Genomic DNA, 23,000 nt, shown 5'->3' with positions numbered 1-23,000 from the left:
TAAATTCACGAACACATGCGACGAACTTATTATTTCGTTTTTTACAATAATGTCTAATAGTGTACTGCTCTTTTTTATTTGTTACATTTTCTTGTCTCATTGTATGTAATGGCAGAGATCAGGGATGAATAAAGTATAACCATAATCATATAAACAGAAATCTATGCATTGTTATACGAAGACAAGTCCAGATTTTGTGGCCAAGGTTTAGCAAAATGTTGTTTTTATTTACAAGTAAACTTGGGTGGGCAGCATGGTCATTTGCTCTGCTCTCCTCTCCTCTTCTCTCCAGCCCTCTATCCTCATCTGGTCCTATATTCTCCTCTCCAGTCATCTCTTCTCCTTTCCTCTCATCTCCTCTCCAGGCAATGTGTTTTGACTTACCATTCTTCAAGCAAAGGATCCAAAGGCCTTTTTGTGCTTTTCGTTGACACCGATAAAAGACTGGCATATTCCTTCAAGGTTCAGTTTCTCCTGGTGCACGTGACACATGGCCACATTATTCAGCCTTGTTTGACTCATGGATGATCTAAGCCTGGTCTTCAGCCTCCTCAGGGCACTAAAACTCCTCTCAGCCTCTACAGAGGAGGCAGGGACGGCCAGCAGAAGAAGCCTTACTAAAGCTTCCATCTGACTGAAGAGACCTCTCACATCTGGCACGATTTCCCCAATAATGCTAGCAACATCTGAGCTCTTTTGATATGTGTCATTAGCCCCAAACATGGCCACTGGGACCTGCAGTAGTATCCAATTCAGGATACTTGTCTACCACCTTGTCTATGTCTCCGCGTAGCTGCAGATGTTCAAGCTGCTACAGCTTGTGGAATCCAGCTTGATAAAACCGCTCTATGAATTGAGTATTCACAAGGCATTGTAGAATTGGGCTCTGTACAAAAACTGGGCATACGGATGTATAAGTGCTGCAGCATGACCGGTGTAACGTTTTGTAGGTTTGCGGAAATGAGGCATCTGAATAGGTTATAGGTCCAACTTTGTTGCCATAGCAGTTGCTTTGCGAACAAGACATCAAAGTGCTCCTCCGTTCGCTTGTCATGCATTCTTGTTTTGACATGATCCACAGCCTCCAACATGCCTGAAACGGTCTGTTTCCTAAGCTGCAGGGAGGTGTTCAGACACAAATTACAAATTTGTGATACTGGCTGTCTTTATGCGCACTAAATGTCTCCAGTGCCGCCGACCAATTTTGAAAGCCAGTCTTGACTAAAGCTCAATCTGCTTTGGACGCAAGCTGAGACTTTTGTGTTGCCAAGTATTTAGCACAATAGAAACAGTGGACCCTCTTTAAGGAGGGTCTGTAATGGAGCCAAGTATAATCTTTTAACCATTTCTCCCGAAAGTAGTGTCATATTTGATAGGGTTTGACATTCACATTTGTCTGATTTGGCATGTCTTGTCTGCCATTGTCTCAAACTCTCTCTTGATTGTATTATCTGAGATACACATGAGAAGCCATACTTAGAGGAACATCTCATCTTAAATTAACATTATTCTCTCTTAACCATCAATATTTGCTCCTTTTCTCACTCACCTCCATGTCACCTGCTCTCCCTGCCCTGTCTGCATCGTCATGCTCTCCCTGCCCTGTCGGCATCCTCATGCTCTCTCTCTCCCTGCCCTGTCGGCATCCTCATGCTCTCTTTCTCCCTGCCCTGTCGGCATCCTCATGCTCTCTCTCTCTCTCCCTGCCCTGTCGGCGTCCTCATGCTCTCTCTCTCTCCCTGCCCTGTCGGCGTCCTCATGCTCTCTCTCTCCCTGCCCTGTCGGCGTCCTCATGCTCTCTCTCTACCTCTCTCTCCACCTCTCTCTCTCTCTCCCTACGCACCAGAGTGAACATGAAATCAATATTATCAGTAAACAAGTGGTGTTTCTTGCCATTATGTTCAGGAATGGATAACCATTTCTGATCTGAATGGCAATGATTATTATATCAATAAACATTGACTAATCTCTTGTACTAGTGTATACTTCTATCATTTGACTGGTGATTATTATAGAAACATTGACTCATCTCTTGTACTGCTGTCTACTACTATCATCTGACTGATTATTATAGAAACATTGACTCATCTCTTGTACTACTGTCTACTACTATCATCTGACTGGTGATTATTTTAGAAACATTGACTCATCTCTTGTACTCCTGTCTACTACTATCATCTACTAGAAACTGACTCATCTCTGACTGTCTACTACTATCATCTGACTGATTATTATAGAAACATTGACTCATCTCTTGTACTCCTGTCTACTACTATCATCTGACTGGTGATTATTATAGAAACATTGACTCATCTCTTGTACTACTGTCTACTACTATCATCTGACTGATTATTATAGAAACATTGACTCATCTCTTGTACTACTGTCTACTACTATCATCTGACATTGACTCATCTCTGGTGATTATTATAGAAACATTGACTCATCTCTTGTACTACTGTCTACTACTATCATCTGACTGGTGATTATTATAGAAACATTTATTACTACTGTCTACTACTATCATCTGACTGGTGATTATTATAGAAACATTGACTCATCTCTTGTACTACTGTCTACTACTATCATTGACTCATCTCTTGTACTACTGTAGACTTCTATCATCTGACTGATGATTATTATAGAAACATTGACTCATCTCTTGTACTACTGTCTACTACTATCATCTGACTGGTGGTTATTATACATACATTGACTTGTATCTGACTTGTTTAGAAACATTGACTCATCTCTTGTTCTACTTACTTCTATCATCTGACATCCTAGGAGACTCATCTTTGGTCTTGTCTACTACTATCATCTGACTGGGGATTGAGTTTGGAATCTGATTGAGCTCTTTGGTCTTGGCCTGATTTGATTGCTCTGTGAGCCTCTGTGGACAAGTGTCTTTTATATAGGTAACAAGCTTTGATTAGGAGCACTCCCTTTAAGAGTGTACTCCTAATCTCAGCTTGTTACCTGTATAAAAGACACCTGGGAGCCAGAAATCTTTCTGATTGAGAGGGGGTCAAATACTTATTTAAGTATTTAAGTATTTTTTTGCAAATCAATTTGACATGCGTTTTCAGGATTCTTTTGTTATTCTGTCTCTCACTGTTCAAATAAACCTACCATTAAAATTATAGAAGGATCATTTCTTTGTCAGTGGACAAAGTACAAAATCAGCAGGGCATCAAACTTTTTTCCCTCACTGTATACATTATACTATACAGTATGTCTATACAGTCTGATACAGTACAGCAATACAGTATACTATACAGTACATCTATACAGTATACTATAAAGTACATCTATACAGTCTACTATAAAGTACATCTATACAGTCTACTATACAGTACAGCTATACAGTATACTATACAGTCTCCTATACAGTCTACTATACAGTCTAATATCTAGTACATCTATACAGTATACTATACAGCATACTATACAGTCCATCTATACAGTCTACTTTACAGTACATCTATACAGCATACTATACAGTACAGCTAGATATACCTATAGATAAAGTACTTAAAATATTTAGATCTATTGTAAAGTGGTTGTTCCACTATGTCTGAATACAATTTGTAAGTTCATCTAGTCTACTATACTGTAAATATATACAGTACATCTATACAGTCTACTTTACAGTAGATCTATACAGTATACTATAACGTACATCTAAACAGTACTATACAGTACATCTATGCTGTACAGTCTACTATACAGTCTGCTGTACAGTACAGCTATACGGTCTACTATACGGTCTACTATACAGTACATCATACAGTCTACTGTACAGTACATCTATACAGTCTGCTATGCAGTACATACAGTATACTATACAGTACATACAGTATACTCTACCGTCTACTATACAATACATCTATACAGTATACTATACAGTCTGCTATACAGTACACTATACCCTCTGCTATACAGTACAGCTATACAGTCTACTATACGGTCTACTATACAGTACAGCTATACAGTATACTAGACAGTACATCTATGCTGTACAGTCTACTATACAGTACATCTATACAGTACAGCTATACTGTCTACTATACAGTCTACTATACAGTACAGCTATACAGTACAGCTATACAGTCTTCTATACAGTCTACTATACAGTACATCATACAGTCTACTGTACAGTACATCTATACAGTCTGCTATACAGTACATACAGTATACTATACAGTATACTCTACCGTCTACTATACAATACATCTATACAGTATACTATACAGTCTCCTATACAGTACAGCTATACAGTACACTATACCGTCTGCTATACAGTACAGCTATACAGTCTACTATACAGTATGCTGTACAGTACATCTATACAGTACAGCTATACAGTCTACTATACAGTACAGCTATACGGTCTACTATACAGTACATCTTTTCAGTCTACTATACAGTACATCTTTTCAGTCTACTATACAGTACATCTATACAGTCAACTATACAGTACATCTATACAGTCTATACAGTACAGCTATACAGTACATATATGCTGTACAGTCTACTATACAGTACATCTATACAGTACAGCTATACAGTCTACAATACAGTACATCTATACAGTCTACTATACTATTCAGCTATGCAGTAAAGCTATACAGTACATCTATACAGTCTACTATTCAGTATACTATGCAGTACATGTATACAGTATACTATACCATCTACTATTCAATTCAATTCAAGGGCTTTATTGGCATGGGAAACATGTGTTAACATTGCCAAAGCAAGTGAGGTAGACAACATACAAAGTGAATATATAAAGTGAAAAACAACAAAAAATTAACAGTAAACATTACACATACAGAAGTTTAAAAACAGTAAAGACATTACAAATGTCATATTATATATATATATATACAATGTACAAATAGTTAAATGACACAAGATAAAATGAATAAGCATAAATATGGGTTGTATTTACAATGGTGTTTGTTCTTCACTGGTTGCCCTTTTCTCGTGGCAACAGGTCACAAATCTTGCTGCTGTGATGGCACACTGTGGAATTTCACCCAAAAGATATGGGAGTTTTTCAAAATTGGATTTGTTTTCAAATTCTTTGTGGATCTGTGTAATCTGGGGGAAATATGTCTCTCTAATATGGTCATACATTGGGCAGGAGGTTAGGAAGTGCAGCTCAGTTTCCACCTCATTTTGTGGGCAGTGAGCACATAGCCTGTCTTCTCTTGAGAGCCATGTCTGCCTACGGCGGCCTTTCTCAATATCAAGGCTATGCTCACTGAGTCTGTACATAGTCAAAGCTTTCCTTAATTTTGGGTCAGTCACAGTGGTCAGGTATTCTGCCGCTGTGTACTCTCTGTGTAGGGCCAAATAGCATTCTAGTTTGCTCTGTTTGTTTGTTAATTCTTTCCAATGTGTTAAGTAATTATCTTTTTGTTTTCTCATGATTTGGTTGGGTCTAATTGTGCTGTTGTCCTGGGGCTCTGTAGGGTGTGTTTGTGTTTGTGAACAGAGCCCCAGGACCAGCTTGCTTAGGGGACTCTTCTCCAGGTTCATCTCTCTGTAGGTGATGGCTTTGTTATGGAAGGTTTGTGAATCTCTTCCTTTTAGGTGGTTGTAGAATTTAACGGCTCTTTTCTGGATTTTGATAATTAGTGGGTATCGGCCTAATTCTGCTCTGCATGCATTATTTGGTGTTTTACGTTGTACACGGAGGATATTTTTGCAGAATTCTGCGTGCAGAGTCTCAATTTGGTGTTTGTCCCATTTTGTGAAGTCTTGGTTGGTGAGCGGACCCCAGACCTCACAACCATAAAGGGCAATAGGCTCTATGACTGATTCAAGTATTTTTAGCCAAATCCTAATTGGTATGTTGAAATTTATGTTTATTTTGATGGCATAGAATGCCCTTCTTGCCTTGTCTCTCAGATCGTTCACAGCTTTGTGGAAGTTACCTGTGGCGCTGATGTTTATAGTACTATACAGTACATCTATACAGTCTGCTATACAGTCTGCTATACAGTCTACTATACAGTATACTATACAGTCTGCTATACAGTATACTATTCAGTACATCTATACAGTTTACTACACTGTCCTTTTCAGTACAGCTATACAGTACATATATACAGTATACTATACAGTCTGCTATACAGTACATCCAAACAGTCTGCTATACAGTACATCTATACAGTACAGCTATACAGTACATGTATACAGTACAGCTATACAGTATACTATACAGTACATCTATACAGTCTACTGTACAGTACAGCTGTACAGTCTACTATACAGTACATCTATACAGTACAGCTATACAGCATACTATACAGTACAGCTATACAGTCTACTATACAGTATAGCGATACAGTACATCTATACAGTATACTATACAGTACAGCTATGCAGTGTACTATACAAATGTGCAATAAATGAATGCCTACCACTGTCTACATAAATTACACATGCAGCGTAACATAAATGATTGGGCTGGCAGGTGGCCTAGTGGTTAGAGCGTTGGACTAGTAACCGAAAGGTTGCATGATCGAATCCCCGAGCCGACAAGGTAAAAATCGCTGAACAAGGCAGATAACCCACTAGGCCGTCATTTGAAAATAGAATTTGTTCTTAACTGACTTGCGTAGTTATATTAAGGTAAAATAATAATAATTTACACTTTACTCAGACTTCACGCGGGCTTTCTGACAAATATAACATAATGAAGACATTATCGTTATTTGAATATGCCTGTGAGCACCATTGTTGGTCGCTGGGTGAGTGTGTGGCTAATTAACTTCTCAGGTAACTTAGCTACCATTCTTAGCTACCATTCATATTACATTCTAGTTTTCCACTTTTTAATACATTTGAAAGTAATGAAATAGAGAGACAGTACAGTGTTTGACATTGATTGTACCTACCCACAGCAGTCGAGCAACTGCTTCTGCTGGGGTACGGCAACACCACTTGGAACCAACCACATGCAGAACTGCAGTACAGCGTAATACTAGAACCGGTAGTAATAATATTGGCAATTTGTTAATTTTAGCTATGATTACATTTGCTAATGATTATTTCGGACGGCGGTGCTACGCCTGTCGTAGCGTAGCACATTTTATTTTAATGATTTTTTATATCAATATGGGGGGGGGGGGGCATTTTGAGCATATTTGAATATTGGGGGGGATGTGTCCCCTGGTGTGTGGACATTACTGTATTTGTACTTGGGAAATCGCTTTTCAACAGGAAAAAATTTTTTTTTAAATCACTGGACTTCTTTAAAGAGAGTGCTGAATGGGAGACTTGGGGCCGTTTGGTCTTAAGATAAGACGCTAGGGCTGAAGGAGGATTTATCACACAGGTAGGCTGAGGCCGAGGCTGGCACCGGCTGCTAAAAAAGCATTTTCTATTTGTGTCTGTTGCCCCTCTATACATCTCTTTAAGGAGATCATGCGCACACACTCTTGCTGTCTTTCACACACACCAAGCCAAGTTCAGTCCATTGCTCTGGCAGCGTTGATCCCCTCAGGTTCCCTTAGCTGCCCCTCCTTTGAGTCCAGTCAAAGGTGTGAGCGTAAATACAGTAAATACACACACGCACATTAATAAGGCAGGAGTGCACAATTGACATGTACTTCTCCTCAACTCTCTCAAACGGCCACTCGTAAGGTGGCTTATCGTACATTGTTCTTCCGCTCTGATTCATGTGCTTTTCCAATGGCATCACAATGGTCTCTGTGATTTATATCAAGGGATTACTATATTTTTATTTACCATGTCGTCATTCTAAAGGCTAGAGTCTGGTCTCAGACCGGATGCCCTCTCGCACGAGCATGCTCTAACTCTCTTTGCCCTCTAAGTTCCAATGCCCGCTGTGTCCAAGATTGTGTTCGTTCAAGCACACTGTAGCAAAGTGTTTAAAACCCTTTTCCAACAGATGGCAAAAATGTGCATTTCTTATTGGATAAGTATCGGTCGGCCCTCCCTGTTTCAGTCCATTTGGTGCCAAATGAACGTGACCCAGGGCTCCAGCCAGTCCAGACCTCCCTGGCCCTGCATAACTCTGGCTCTGCTGAATGGCCCTTCTCTCCACCCTCTGGTCTCTGGGGGCCGTAAGGCTGACATCAGGGGGTGATCTGTGTGAGCCCTGGCGCCTCCAGCCCTCCAACAGCCCCCACTCTGTCCCCCAGGCCCCTCGCTCTGCTGCTGCTGGGCCAGGCTCAAATTAAGGCTAAAGACTCATTAGGCCCAGTAATGAGAGAGGCGCTGCTCCCGCCTACCCCAGCTAGGGGACTCACAATCAACCTCCCCTGCAGGGTCAGCGGCCCCGGAGGTCTTCACCGGGGACCCAGGTTGTTGTGAGGCTGAAAGACATGTGCACACACACACAAACACTCTGGCTGGGGATGTGGCTGAGCTAAGCACAGGGAGGTCCTGTAGTGCACCGGTGCAGGTGCCTCGTCAACAAGAGGATTAACCTGCAGATTAGGAGCCTGAGGCTGCAGACATATCCGTGTGTGTGTGTGTGTGTCATTACTTTCACACTGAGTAATCTAGGATGTTGGAGTATCTTTAAATGTTCGTTACTGACTATTCTAAAAATACTTGTGTATTTTCTGAATGGCTTTGTTTGCTCAATAGGGAAGTTCCTCTGTATTAGTTGGAATTGTTCACACCTCTAGGCTGGTGGATTTACTTACTTACACACCCGATCAGGATACCTGCTGTATGTACACTACCGTTCAAAGTTCGGATCACTTAGAAATGTCATTGTTTTTGAAAGGAAAGCACATTTTTTCGTCCATTTAAAATAACATCAAATTGATCAGAAATAGAGTGTAGACATTGTTAATGTTGTAAATGACTATTGTACCTGGAAAAAGCTGATTTTTAATGGAATATCTACATAGGCGTACAGAGGCCCATAATCAGCAACCATCACTCCTGTGTTCCAATGGCACATTGTGTTAGCTAATCACAGTTTATAATTTTAAAAGGCTAATTGATCATTTAGAAAACCCTTTTGCAATTATGTTAGCACAACTGAAAACTGTTGTTCTAATTAAAGAACCAATAAAACTGTCCTCCTTTAGACTAGTTGAATATCTGGAGCATCAGCATTTGTGGTTTCGATTACAGGCTCAAAATGGCCCGAAACAAAGAATTTTCTTCTGAAACTCGTCAGTATATTCATCTTCTGAGAAATGAAGGCTATTCCATGCGAGAAATTGCCAAGAAACTGAAGATCTCGTACAACGCTGTGTACTAGACCCTTCACAGAACAGCGGAAACTAGCTCTAACCAGAATAGAAGGAGTGGGAGGCAAGAGGTACATTAGTGTCTAGTTTGAGAAACAGATGCCTCAAGTCCTCAACTGACAGCTTCATTAAATAGTACCCACTAAACACCAGTCTCAACGTAAAAAGTGAAGACGCGACTCCGGGATGCTGCCCTTATTAGGCAGAGTTGCAAAGAAAAAGCCATATCTCAGACTAGCCAATAAAAAGAAAGAGAAGATTAAGATGGGAAAAATAATAGGCACTGAACAGTGGAACTCTGCCTAGAAGGCCAGCATCCCATTGAGCTGTTTGGGACGCTCTGGTTCAACGTGTACGACAGTGTGTTCCAGTTCCCGCCAATATACAGCAACTTCGCACAGCCATTGAAGAGGAGTGGGTCAACATTCCACAGGTCACAATCAACAGTCTGGTCAACTCTCTGTGGAGATGTCTCTCGCTGCATGAGGCAAATGGTGGTCACACCAGATACTGACTAGTTTTCAGGTTCACGCCCCTACCTTTAAAAGGTTTCTGTGACCAGTTATGTAATTGCCAGTTATGTGAAATCCATAGATTATGGCCTAATGCATTTATTTCAGTTGATTTCCTTATATGAACTGTAACTCAGTAAAATCTTTGAAATTGTTGCATGTATGTTGAGTTTAGATTTTTGTTCAGTGTGTGTGTATATATAGCCTAGATTTATATATGCCTCTCTGATTACCCTGTAACTTCAAGGTCCCACCAGGTCTCACAGTCGCCATTTTGGATCTTATAAAGTGGCCACCCTTGGTTAGAACAGTTTCCTACTCACAGGACCTGTGGCAGTAGATGGTGGATACAGCCACACGGGTTAAGTGTCAACGGTAAGGTGTGCGTGTGATGTGCTACCATGGCAACAGTGCAGATCTACAGTCGTGGCCAAAAGTTTTGAGAATGACACATTCATTTTCATAAAGACTGCTGCCTCAGTTTGTATGATGGCAATTTGCATATACTCTAGAATGTTATGAAGAGTGATCAAATGAATTGCAATTAATTGCAAAGTCCCTCTTTGCCATGCAAATGAACTAAATCCCCCCCAAAACATTTCCACTGCATTTTAGCCTTGCCCCAAAAGAACCAGCTGGCGACATGTCAGTGATTCTCTCGTTAACACAGGTGTGAGTGTTGACGAGGACAAGGCTGGAGATCGCTCTGTCATGCTGATTGAGTTTGAATAACGGACTGGAAGCTTCTAAAGGAGGGTGGTGCTTGGAATCATTGTTCTTCCTCTGTCACCCATGGTTACCTTCAAGGAAATATGTGCCGTCTTCATTGATTTGCACATATTGCTGCCAGTAACACTGCACCTAAATCAACCATTTATCGGATCATCAAGAACTTCAAGGAGAGCAGTTCAGTTGTTGTGAAGAAAAAAGCTTGTCCGGAGAAGACAAGGTGAGCGCTACCATCAGTCCTGTGTCATGCCAACAGTAAAGCATCCTGAGACCATTCATGTGTGGGGTTGCTTCTCTGCCAAGGGAGTGGCTCACTCACAATTTTGCCTAAGAACACAGCCATGAATAAAGAATGGTACCAACACATCCTCCGAGAGCAACTTCTCCCAATCATCCAGGAACAGTTTGGTGACAAATAATGCCTTTTCCAGCATAATGGAGAATCTAAGGCAAAAGTGATAACTAAGTGGCTATGGGAACAAAACATCGATATTTTGGGTCCATGGCCAGGAAACTCCCTAGACCTCAATCCCATTGAGAACTTGTGGTCAATCCTCACAAGGAGGTTGGACAAACAAAACCCCACAAATTCAGACAAAATCCAAGCATTGATTATGCAAGAATGGATGTGGCCCAGAAGTGAATTGACAGCATGCCAGGGCGGATTGCAGAGGTCTTGAAAAAGAAGGGTCAACACTGCAAATATTGACTATTTGCATCAACTTCATGTAATTGTCAATAAAAGCCTTTGACACTTATGAAAAGCTTGTAATTATACTTCAGTATTCCATAGTAACATCTGACAAAAATATCTAAAGACACTGAAGCAGAAAACTTTGGAAAGTAATATTTGTGTCATTCTCAAAACATTTGGCTACGACTGTAGGGGACTTGGAGGAGTTGGTGGTCTCATTGTGGCTGCGTACAAATTACAGCCTATGAGGAGGTACTCTCTGAACTTGTCCATTCAAGAAACGCTTGTAAGTTTTATGTTGCAAAATGTATGGGTTTTTTCTTCTTTTTTCCGTTTTTGTAATTTTAGCTGATGTTCTTATCCAGAGCGACTTACAGGAGTGAGTTCATACATTTTTATACTTTTTCTTACTGGTTCCCAGCACCATGCTCTAGCAACTGAGCAACAAAGGTTAATCTCGGCTCTGTCGTCCGTGCGCTAGTCGCAGGATGATGAGAAAGGCTGTTAGAGGTAATCAACAGGAGGAATCTGAGCCCTTCCCAGCTCTGTCTGCACGCACACACACATACAGTGCATTCGGAAAGTATTCAAACCCCTTGACTTTTTCCACATTTTGTTACATTGCAGCCTTATTCTAAAATGGATTAAATAAATAAAACATACTCAGTAATATACACACAATACTCCATAATGACAAAGGTTTAAAAAAAATTGTGCAAATGTATTTAAAATAAAAAACAGATACCTTATTTACATAAGTATTTAGATCTTTTGCTTTGAGACTCATAATTGAGCTCTGCTGCATCCTGTTTCCATTGATCATCCTTGAGATGTTTCTACAACTTTGTTGGAGTCCACCTGTGGTAAATTCAATTGATTGGACATGATTTGGAAAGGCGCACAGCTGTCCCACAGTTGCCAGTGCATGTCACAGCAAAAACAAAACCATGAGGTCAAAGGAATTGTCCGTAGAGCTCCAAGACAGGATTGTGTCGATGCACAGATCTGGGGAAGGGTACCAAAAAATGTCTGCAACATTGAAGGTCTCCAAGAACACTGTGGCCTTCATCATTCTTAAATAGAGTGGCCAGACGGAAGCCTCTCCTCAGTAAAAGGAACATGCCCGCTTGGAGTTTGCCAAAAGGCACCTAAAGACCATGATGAAACCAAGAGAGATCCTTGATGGTAAAACCTGCACCGGAGCACTCAGGACCTCAGACTAGAACGAAGGTTCACCTTCCAACAGGACAACGACTCTAAGCACACAGCCAAGACAACACAGTAGTGGCTTCAGGACAAGTTTATAAGTGTCCTTGAGTGGACGAGCCAGAGCCCGGAACAAATTCTTATTCACACAAATTCTTATTCACAATGACGGCCTACCCTGGCCAAACCCTCCCCTAGCCCGGACGATGCTGAGCCAATTGTGCACCGCCCTATGGGTCCTTGAGTGGCCCAGCCAGACTTGAACCCGATCGAACATCTCTGGGGAGACCTGAAAATAGCTGACAGAGCTTGAGAGTATCTGCAGAGAAGAATGGGAATACAGGTGTGCCAAGCTTGTAGTGTCATACCCAAGATAACTCTGCTGTAATCGCTGCCAAAGGTGCTTCAACAAAGTACTGAGTAAAGGGTCTGAATAATTATGTAAATGTGATATTTCAGTTTTTTTTTGCTTCGTCATTATGTGGTATTGTGTAGATTGATAAGGGGAAAACCGATTTAATAAATTTTGGAATAAGGCTGTAACGTACAAAATGGGGAAAAAGTCAAAGGGTCTGAGTACTTTCCGAATGCACTGTAATCAGACGCATACTCAGATGCACGCCTACGGATACAAATTCCTACACAAACCCTCACACACAAACTCGAAGATACACACACACACACACCCACACACCCACACATTCACACGCGCCATGGCAGGATGTTTCTTTAACTGGTGGGCTGCTGCCAAGTGGGTTAGGGTGGAGAGAGGAGTGGCGCCCCACTGCCACCATGGCCCTACTCCAACACACTGCCTGCCTGTCAGTGGAGCGCCAACACATCCCCTCAGCACTGGAGTACACGCCGCGTTACACCCCGCTGCACAGCACAACAAACAGTGTTAGAGCACAGGAGAGGAATTACATTTAGGGATTTCTTTCACAGGAATATCTGCCCCAGCTAGCCCCGCTCTAAACAGCAGATAATACTCCACCCAGAGGCTCCACTTACTGCAGTCAAGTAGAGATCCACCACTCCACCAGAGAAGGATCACCCTACATGGTTATCGTTGCCAGAGTAAAGGGCAGGTTTGTAACTCCGTTTACCGAGGCCTAAACGCCCATTCAGTGGCCAGAGCCAGCTAGCTTCTCTTTCCCCTCTCTAGGCTCTATGATTACTGGCCTATCGTCATACACCGGGACAGAACAGGGCCTCAGTAATAGGTTAGTTAGGCATGCTACACTGAAACAGGCGTGTGTGCGACCATGGCTGGCTCTCACGTAGCCTATGGTTGCATCCCAATTGGCCATCCTGTTCCCTATATCACTATATTCCACCCAAGTGGGTGCTACCAAATGGTAGTGCTGGAGGAATAGCATGTTATGTACACTCACTTTGTTTTCTTGATGTCTATGCAATTCAGTTTTTAGGTGCCATGTATACTGAAATAAAACAACTCCTTATAGTGCACTAGTTTTGACCAGCTCTTGGTGCCGTTTGGTACTCACACTATCGTTGGGATTAGACAGCTTCTGTTTTGTGATCCACTTTTGACTAGCTGTAGATCCATTCAAAAGCAGAGGAAGTATCTAGAGAACCCCAGTTTCATTTTCAGTGTATGTTTTCTAGTCCACCCTTTAGTGTTCTGGAGCCGGGTTGTGTTCTGTAGGGCACGCTGTCTCAAAACGGCGCAATTACATGCCATGTTTCTGTCAGTACAGTGTGTTTACACACACACACACACACACAGTCAAACACAACACACTGCTCAGCTCTGACAGATAATGGTATTGGCCTGTGGTATACACACATACGTCTGCGACTACTCAGACCCTCGTACTGTGGGAAGATGCACTTAGTCTTAAGGTAGTTGCAATGACAGAACTTTGGTCCAGAATCTCTGTTGTAAACTTATGAAATGTAGTTTTGTATGAGTGAAGAGGGGAAACTGTACGCTTTTGGTTCCATCCCCTGTGACCTAAGCATTGTACAGGCCAAGTTACCATCTTCCTGATTTGTTTATCAAGCTGAAGCGGTGGTGGTGGGTTACACTAGAATCTTCAGCCCTAGAGATATATGTTGTGAAGTGTTATTGGGCTTTTTCCAGTCTGTTCACCTCGATTGGACTGGGAAGATCAGCCATGCACATTCCACATCCCCAAGTCACCGCACATAGTATTTGTGTCTGAGACATGGCCCGAAAAACATACACGCACACACACCGAGAGATCCTGAAAGAGTTGACGCTGTGTTTGTGTCTAGAACAGGCCCTGAAAATCACACACACCGAGAGATCCTGAAAGAGTTGACGCTGTGTTTGTCTAGAACAGGCCCTGAAAATCACACACATACACCGAGAGATCCTGAAAGAGTTGACGCTGTTGTGTGTAACAGGCCCTGAAACACAACTCTAACATCAGGATTTCTAACCTGTAGAAATATGTGCCTCACTGCTTACACAATGTAGCATTTCCATAACTGCATCTTAATCAATCACCTCTCAATGTACTACACTCCACCCCTCCCATTGCTTATCTCCAACATCATTTTCAGTAGATCAGTGTAGAAAAAATACAATCTGTATGGTTGTTATTGGACGAGTTCAGGCAGCACCTCCCCATTTCCAAACATTTTCTCCCTACTGAACACTGCTCTGGTGTCCCTCTCTCTCTGGCAGGGGTAGTGAGTGAATGAATGAGATTGCATGGGAAATGATGAATCTCCTCCAGAGGAAACAAGGGTAACCTCTTTTCTGTCTGAAGGTGATTCTCAGTTGGATCTGTTGGGTGTGGGTGGGTGGGTGGGTGGGTGGGTGGGTGGGTGGGTGGGTGTGTGGACACAGAGCAGTCCACTAGGGACACCTGCTGGCCAAAACAGGAACAGCACATAGTATCATTGTTCGTGTGCGTTCCTCCACTATTGGAATTGTGATGGAACGTGCACTATGACCTGGACCAGAGCTATATCCTTGCTGATTCATTGTCATCCTGTCCAGTACTGTAGATGTTAGCATTGTAGTCAATGAGTTGTGTAGCTTTTCTATTCAAGGATTTTGTCATGGGAGATGAGTTGGAGTTTCTGTATTTTTCACAAAATGTGATGTATTTGGTTATAGTCTATGCTTGTTTGTTGACTTTCTGCGTTAGCCTTCTCTTGTTCAGCAGGACTGTAACCTTGGCTCTGACAGGATTGGATTTGGTATAAGCAATATGGCTGAACCACAGCCTATCAGAGAGCAGGGTCAAGCTACTACCATATTGCTTCTACCTATCCAATTCTCTCATATACACACTTGTGCCTTGGTGGTACAGGCGGTTTTCACACAGGGCCTACGAAATTGGAACTGACTAATGCAACAATGGAACAGCACTCCCACCAGCAGGCAGCTGTTTTGGGGTTTCTCTCATTTGGGCAGGTTACGTATTATTACCTGGTCGCTGATCTGTTTGTGCTATGTTGCCAAGTTATCAAGACCTCACAAACAAGATCTGGGACTGACCAGGATAGCTGAGGTAGCCTTAGCCTATATAGACCTGTTTTCTGCATTGCTGTTTGCTGAGCCTGCTGTTTTTGTAGTTGGCAAGAACACACAAATAGATCTGGGACCAGGCTAGGTAGTAAGGTAGCCTATATACTGTAGTGTTTCTCTGTTTGCTGGGCCTGCTGTTTCTGTGTCTGTAGTCCTGTGGAGTCAGAAGCAGGGCAGGAATGGATCCCTTCAGGCTGGCTTCCCTATCAGCACAACTGTCTCCCCTGTCACCATGACTGTCCTGCCTGCTAATGAAGTCTCCTGAAAGAGCTGAGGCTCGTGCTGCACACACACACACACACACACACACACACACACACACACACACACACACACACACACACACACACACAGATATGGACATGCGCGCACACACATACACACACACACTGGCACGCATACACAATACGTCTCAATTGTCTCAAGGCTTAAAAATCCATCCCTTCATCTATAATGATTGAAGTGGATTTAACAAGTGACATCAGTAATGGATCATAGCGTTCACCTGGTCAGTCTATGTCATGGACAGAGTAGGTGTTAATGTTTTTTTTTACACCGTGTGCATACACACAAAGAGAGACAGACCCACACACTAACGCACACATTAACCAACTTGGATTGCAGTTCACACCTCACCACACATACACACACACACACACACTACGTTGTGATATACTGCTCAGGGAGTGAGGAGGAGACGCCCTCATTGTGGACAACTGCTTCAGATACCGCTCAATCCAGCCAGCCTTCACTGAGAAGAACTTCAATAATACTGATATCTCTTTTCTCTTTCCCTCTCTGTTTTTTCTCTCTCGCTCCTTCTCACTCTCGATCTCTCAAGTACTTCATGGGCATGGAAAGTGTAACGGCATACATACAGGAACATATTAAATCAAATAAAACTCTCCTCCTCTCTCTCAGGGTGTACCCCATAAAGGAGGTTCCGGTGGAGACCAAACCCCTGACAGACTGGCTGTATCAGAGGTTTGTGGAAAAGGAGGATCTACTGGCCCATTTCTACGAAACAGGTCTGTGTTCACCGCACTGCTTCTTTCAGTTTCGCTCACTCACTCTCTGGCCTCTATTCAATTCGCTTTATTGGCATGACGTAACAATGTACATATTTCCAAATCTTATTTTGGATATTTGCAATATAATCTATCCCTCTCTCTGGCCTCTATCTATCACGCTCTCTCTCAGCTTTGTTTCTCTGACCTTTATCACTCTGTCTGAATTCTCTCTCTGGCCTCTATCTATCACTCTCTCTCTGGCTTTTATCACTCTGTCCGAATTCTCTCTCTGGCCTCTATCTATCACTCTCTCTCTCTCTCTGGCCTCTGTCTATCACTCTCTCTCTCAGCTCTGTTTCTCTCTGGCCTTTTTCACTCTGAATTATCTCTCTCTGGCCTCTATCACTCTCTCTCTTGCTCTCTGGCCTCTCTTTTAATTATCTCTTTCTTACCTACCTATTTCTCTCTCTTTCTGCCCTCTCACTCTGCCTATCACTATTGTCTCTTCATAAAATCGTGATTGTCCACATTGAGGTGTGATTACAATGAAGCTGATCATAGTGTTTCCTGTGCCCCCCATAACAGGAGCCTTCCCTCCGCCGAAAGGCCAGAAGGAGGCTGTCTCCCGGGCGATGACCCTCGACCCTGTGCAGCTCTGCGTCATCCAATTCCTGGCCTTCGCCTCGGGCTACCTGTGGTACAGCGTCCTGCAGTACTTCTACCGCCGTTTGTTCTGAGTGCACTGAGGAGGATGGCAGTTTTAAGGAGGTTCTTTAAAGTGAACCGGATCCTGTTGGCACTGTTCCTGGATCAGCCGATAGCGCATCCACCCCAGTACCACCCTTCCTCCCTACGATGGATTGAATGTACATTTTGCAAAAATCAGGAGGGACTGGAAACAAGAAAAGATTATGTTGGTGTCTTTTTTTCCCCTCCTGGATACATGAATACCTACACACACGGACGGACGGACGGACGGATGGACAAACACACACATGATTGACTGAAGCCCCTAATTTTGAACATGAATCATGTTTACACACTAACTTATTGGATACACACCTGCGCCAATCTAGGTGATGGTCTCTCATTTCTCTCACACACTTTTTCTGTTTACACACGTCCTCGTACACTTCAACTGAACTCACCCACACGCCCAGACCCACACGCCCAGTTTTACTCTCAGATCAAGAATGAGGCTCAGGACTTACAACTGAAATTGTTCTCAAGTGGACTCTCTCCCTGGTCTTTAGGTGTAGTTTTACAGTGTGTTTGTGCATTTGTGCCCCCCCTCTTTTTGGACTTCTCTCCAGGACTGTTGATTAGATGGTTGGGCCCACATTACAGAGAGAGGGGGCTGTTGTATGTACCCGATCAGAGACTACCACTTCTGACCCCTCGCTTATGGCCTTCATTGCACTAAAAGGATCCATACTGCCCCCTACCCCACCACCCACTCCAGGAAATATTCCTGAACGGTAGCTGTTTGTTTTTTATTTAGTTTATTTTAATTTTTCCCGCCCTCTAACCACCCCCCTCTCCCCCTAACAACGACCATTGCATTTGTTATCGTCGTTGGTGTTGTCGTAGACCACCTACCTTGTCGTCTTCGAGACTTTACTTTACTATGTGTCTGTCCAAGACTGTACTCTGAGCTGACTGACTGAAGGGGAATCTTCTTGTTTACACTGGCGGCCCCCTGTCTGGGCCTAAAGGGAAGCTGGCAACGATGTCAGGCTCTTGTTAAGACTGTTTCCACAACGTGGGGTGGTTCCGGAACCCGGGGGGGGGGGGGGGGGGGGGCAGGCAGTGCCCAAATGCTGATGACGAACCACTGATGGCACATTGGGACAGCACTCTGATCCGACCCCCCTCCCTGAAAAATAACTCCCTTAACACCCGTGATGATGCAGATTCTCAACACCCCCCTGCCCTCACTAGTACACACACACACACACAGATATGGTGCAGCTACACAGAGCAGAGTGGATCTCTGCCCATATAGGACTGTCCCAGTGAGCCAAACTGAAAAAGGCGGGCAAAGCTGAATTCCTCCCCATTGGACTCCATAGTTTTACAAGTATTTAAGCCATATGCTTAGTGTCATGGGGTGGGGAATGACATAAGAAAAATAGACTTTTTATAGGCGGAGCTACCCTAATGCTCGGCATTCTAAAATTTACATTTTGGCTTACAAACTCGTAGGTGTCATTACTGTAAATTTACAGCGTAACCTGCCTAAGTGAGTGTGTGTGGTTGACTTTTTCCTCCCTTCTTTTTAATATATATATGATTATAATGACGTCGCACTGATCTGCGATATCCGAGTTGTGGCGGCAAATCACTCTTAGTGGTCAGTTATTATTTCATTTTTAAATTACTTGAACTTTTGTCCTTATGCCATGAGTATATTTAATCTTGTAAATAACGAAGCTGAGGAAGAAATTAATTGTTGTGAGTGACTGCAACCGATGTTATCTTTCTCTCTTGGTCCGACTATTTCTTATTTGTTTTTAGTTTTGAAAAATCATGAATGTTTAAAAAACAAACAAAAAATGATAAAAAGAACAATTGTTTCGAGACCTGTCACTTCTGTGTTTACATCCCTGTTCCTTGACCTTTGGTTTGACCTCTGACATGGATGTTATTTTATGTGTGCTTCATGAACCCGGAGAGCTCGGCCAGGCTCTCAGCTCCTGCACTGTCACAATGCTCAGTGATACACATATGGCCCTGTTGGGATACGTTAGCAATGCATCCTTTCCTTCCTACCTTGAAGAAATCGCAGATCTGAACTGGTTGGATTAGTGTAAGAAACAGGGTGGTTACCTCGTCTACACCTATCCAATCTCTTATCTATATGTGCTTACCTCAGCAAAACAAGGAAGGAAGGATGCCTTTCTGAAGTATTAGAACAGGGACAGAGGCCCAAGTTCGAACCAAATCATAGCCCTTCCACCTAAAGACACTGATGGATTCCAAGGTCAAAAAAATACAGGTTAAGACAACATAATAATTCTACGCGGCAGTGTTTGAAAATAAACAAATTAATTGGACCAGCCCCATTGTTAACTACTAGCACCGTTGCTAACTAGCACCGCTGGTCCCATTTTTGCAAAGAGTTATGGGATATTAGAATCCCGTTGTCTTAATCTTTTGTCATCTTCAACCTAGGCTGATTCCAACTTGTAGATCTTAAAGGGACTTGATTGGTGTATGCAGTATTGCAAATCTCCTATCTAGACTATTATTGGGCTTGGTGGAGATATTGTCATCTTACTGATCTCCATCTAGCCTTTGTAAATCTTATGGTGGTACCAAGATAGTGTCTAGTGGTAGGGCATCAAATGTTTTATTTGAAACATAAAAATAAAGAATTCCAAATCACTCTTCACGTTGGAGGGGAATTCAGTCACGGCCCAGCAATGATGCAGCAGTTCTGTCCCATAATTGTTATTATTACCATGGTTTTTAATGGAGCAAAAGCCACACAGAAGAATTTACAAATTGGTTGAACAGCCAAAATCATGATGTTTAAGTAATTCAAACGGAATGGACTGTAGTCGTCACCTCCGAAAGCGTGGAAATACTGTACAGTAACAGAGGCTGTGTATGAAATGCAGAGGGCTGGCTGGTTCGGGAGAGAGTCCATTTGGAGATGGGCCTTCAATTTTTAGGTGTCATCTTCATGCCGGTCCCGTGAGATTGCCCTTCAATGTGAGAGAGTGACAGAAAAATGTAGTGTCTCTCCAAAGAAAGGCAGGGGGAAATAAGATTATTTTCCTAGATATGGTTTTAGGAAGAAGAAAAAAATACTATGTTAGGAATTTTAACAAACAATACTAGAAACTGTAATTTTCCATTTTGTACTCCTCCCTTTCTTCCTAGCTACACAGCCATTTTACCACACAAAGAACTTGTGCTGGAATAAACTGATGGTCATGAAGATCCTGAAAGCTTGTCTGGTTTTTCCTCTGCCTCATGTACTTAGTGTTTGATGTACTACACAACTGTTGGTTATTGATGTGTGTGTCACGCTTCAAAAGGTGTCTGTGCACTTCCTTTCACTTTAAGATGACACACTTAAACTCCTAATTTGAGTTTATGTTCAAATGTCCATACATTTTAATTGGAGACATTCTCTCTCTGATATATTGGAAATATAGACGGTGAATTAAAGTATGTCACTGTCATAGAATGTGTGATCTGAACTCATAGTACAGTACATTATGAAACATGAGAAATGTTTTAATGATGGCCCACCCGCTAATTTGAAAATAAGGAAAAAATCATATTAATAGTGCAACATTACAACATTTGTCAATCAAACATCATTCAAATTTTGTATTTTAAATGCATGGGTAAGCAAGCCCCTGTTTTCCACACCAACAGCACAATAAATAAGTATTGAATTGTGATTTATGGTGCTGTGATTGCTTCTGCCAGGTTTGTTGTCATGCTAACTTCCTCATTTTCTATTGACTCGGGCACTGAATGTGACACCGCTGCAGAGCAGTCTCCAGGTACAGTAACTAAAACCTGTGTTTGCTTTGGCCTGTGGCTGTTGTTTAACAGTGGCTTCTTTCATTTGGCCACCGAGAGCCAATGGTTTACATTACATATTCTCTTTCAGCTGTAAAACAGAGGTCGTGTTCAGTAGGAAGAAGACGCTTCGAAGCGAGGTGGGAGGTACTACCTAAACTCGTCCAATAAGATCATAGATGTTCCTTTTCTGTTCCAAAAATATTTTGCTACAGTGTGCCAGACTGAACACAGCACATGTTTGAGGAAGTTAATCAATGTCATTATGTTTCCTCCTGGGGTGTAACCAGTGAGGTGAAACGTTACAGGACATTGCAGATAAGGTGGCATGAATAGAGCTGACACAATCTCCAATTCTGAATGGCAGAATATCATACATGTTATACAAAATACATTTCTATCTGAACATTTTGTAACATTATACCCTTCTGAACAGACCCCTGCTCTTCAGGATATCTGTCCCTGCAGGCTTCTCTTGATCCTTATAGAGTACCACAGTATGAGTCATAAAACCTAGAGGTCAAACAAGGAAATGTCTCCAATCGTTTTTCCACCATTCATTTTTTTTCCATAGGGGATTTTAGAAGCGTAAAATAAGGACTGTGTTTGCTATAGGCTTACCCTTGTGTGACATTTTGATAACTGTGTAAATCTCTCTAGGACAAGGTGATGTTTATCAATATATTTACCCCTCCAAAATCAAACACTAATTAGCTGTTAATGTGGCTATCATAAAGAATTACAAATGCCATGATCTGTATGAGGACTGCCAACTCAAGGCAAAGGTAAGAATCTCTGGATTAACTATCTAATGTTAGCTAAATTTACTAATGAATAAATTGGCAACATTTCTTTAAATTTACAATTCTGTGAACTGTCTTGTGCATGTTTTAAATTGAAATAATGCCTGTTAGCAAAGGTGCCAGCTAGACCTGACGCACAGGGATTTGAAGTGTTCCATGTCTACTTTGATGCTAATTAGCATTTTTAAATGTAAATTAAGGCGAATATATTTCAAATCAACTTTATTTTATATAGCCCTTCGTACATCAGCTGATATCTCAAAGTGCTGTACAGAAACCCAGCCTAAAACCCCAAACATCAAGCAATGCAGGTGTAGAAGCACGGTGGCTAGGAAAAACTCCCTAGAAAGGCCAAAACCTAGGAAGAAACCTAGAGAGGAACCAGGCTATGTGGGGTGGCCAGTCCTCCTCTGGCTGTGCCGGGTGGAGATTATAACAGAACATGGCCAAGATGTTCAAATGTTCATAAATGACCAGCATGGTCGAATAATAATAAGGCAGAACAGTTGAAACTGGAGCAGCAGCACGGCCAGATGGACAGGGGACAGCAAGGAGTCATCATGTCAAGTAGTCCTGGGGCATCGTCCTATGGCTCAGGTCCTCCGAGAGAGAGAAAGAAAGAGAGAAAGAGGGAATTAGAGAAAGCACACTTAAATTCACACAGGACACCGACAGGACAGTGGAAAGAGGAGAACCGGCCAGGCAGAGACAGCAAGGGCGGTTT

The 23,000-nt window shown here is 42.3% G+C and overlaps 1 protein-coding gene across 1 annotated transcript in view; it reads left to right on the top strand.

Annotated features, from left to right (window-relative positions):
- LOC123994851 (acyl-CoA:lysophosphatidylglycerol acyltransferase 1-like) overlaps positions 1-20,887 on the top strand; it is an 89,695-nt gene extending 68,808 nt beyond the window's left edge. Inside the window, exons 7-8 of the mRNA XM_046297902.1 lie at positions 16,843-16,949; positions 17,517-20,887. Coding sequence (XP_046153858.1) covers positions 16,843-16,949; positions 17,517-17,668 — 259 coding nt within the window. The 3' untranslated portion in view covers positions 17,669-20,887. The remainder of the gene's footprint in view (positions 1-16,842; positions 16,950-17,516) is intronic.
- Positions 20,888-23,000: the final 2,113 nt, after the last annotated feature.

This window comes from Oncorhynchus gorbuscha, linkage group LG14 (genome assembly GCF_021184085.1).
Source record: "Oncorhynchus gorbuscha isolate QuinsamMale2020 ecotype Even-year linkage group LG14, OgorEven_v1.0, whole genome shotgun sequence".
NCBI classification, from domain to species: domain Eukaryota; kingdom Metazoa; phylum Chordata; class Actinopteri; order Salmoniformes; family Salmonidae; genus Oncorhynchus; species Oncorhynchus gorbuscha.
The sequence above is the reverse complement of the archived record's forward strand: the minus strand, read 5'-3'. Positions and strand labels throughout refer to the sequence as shown.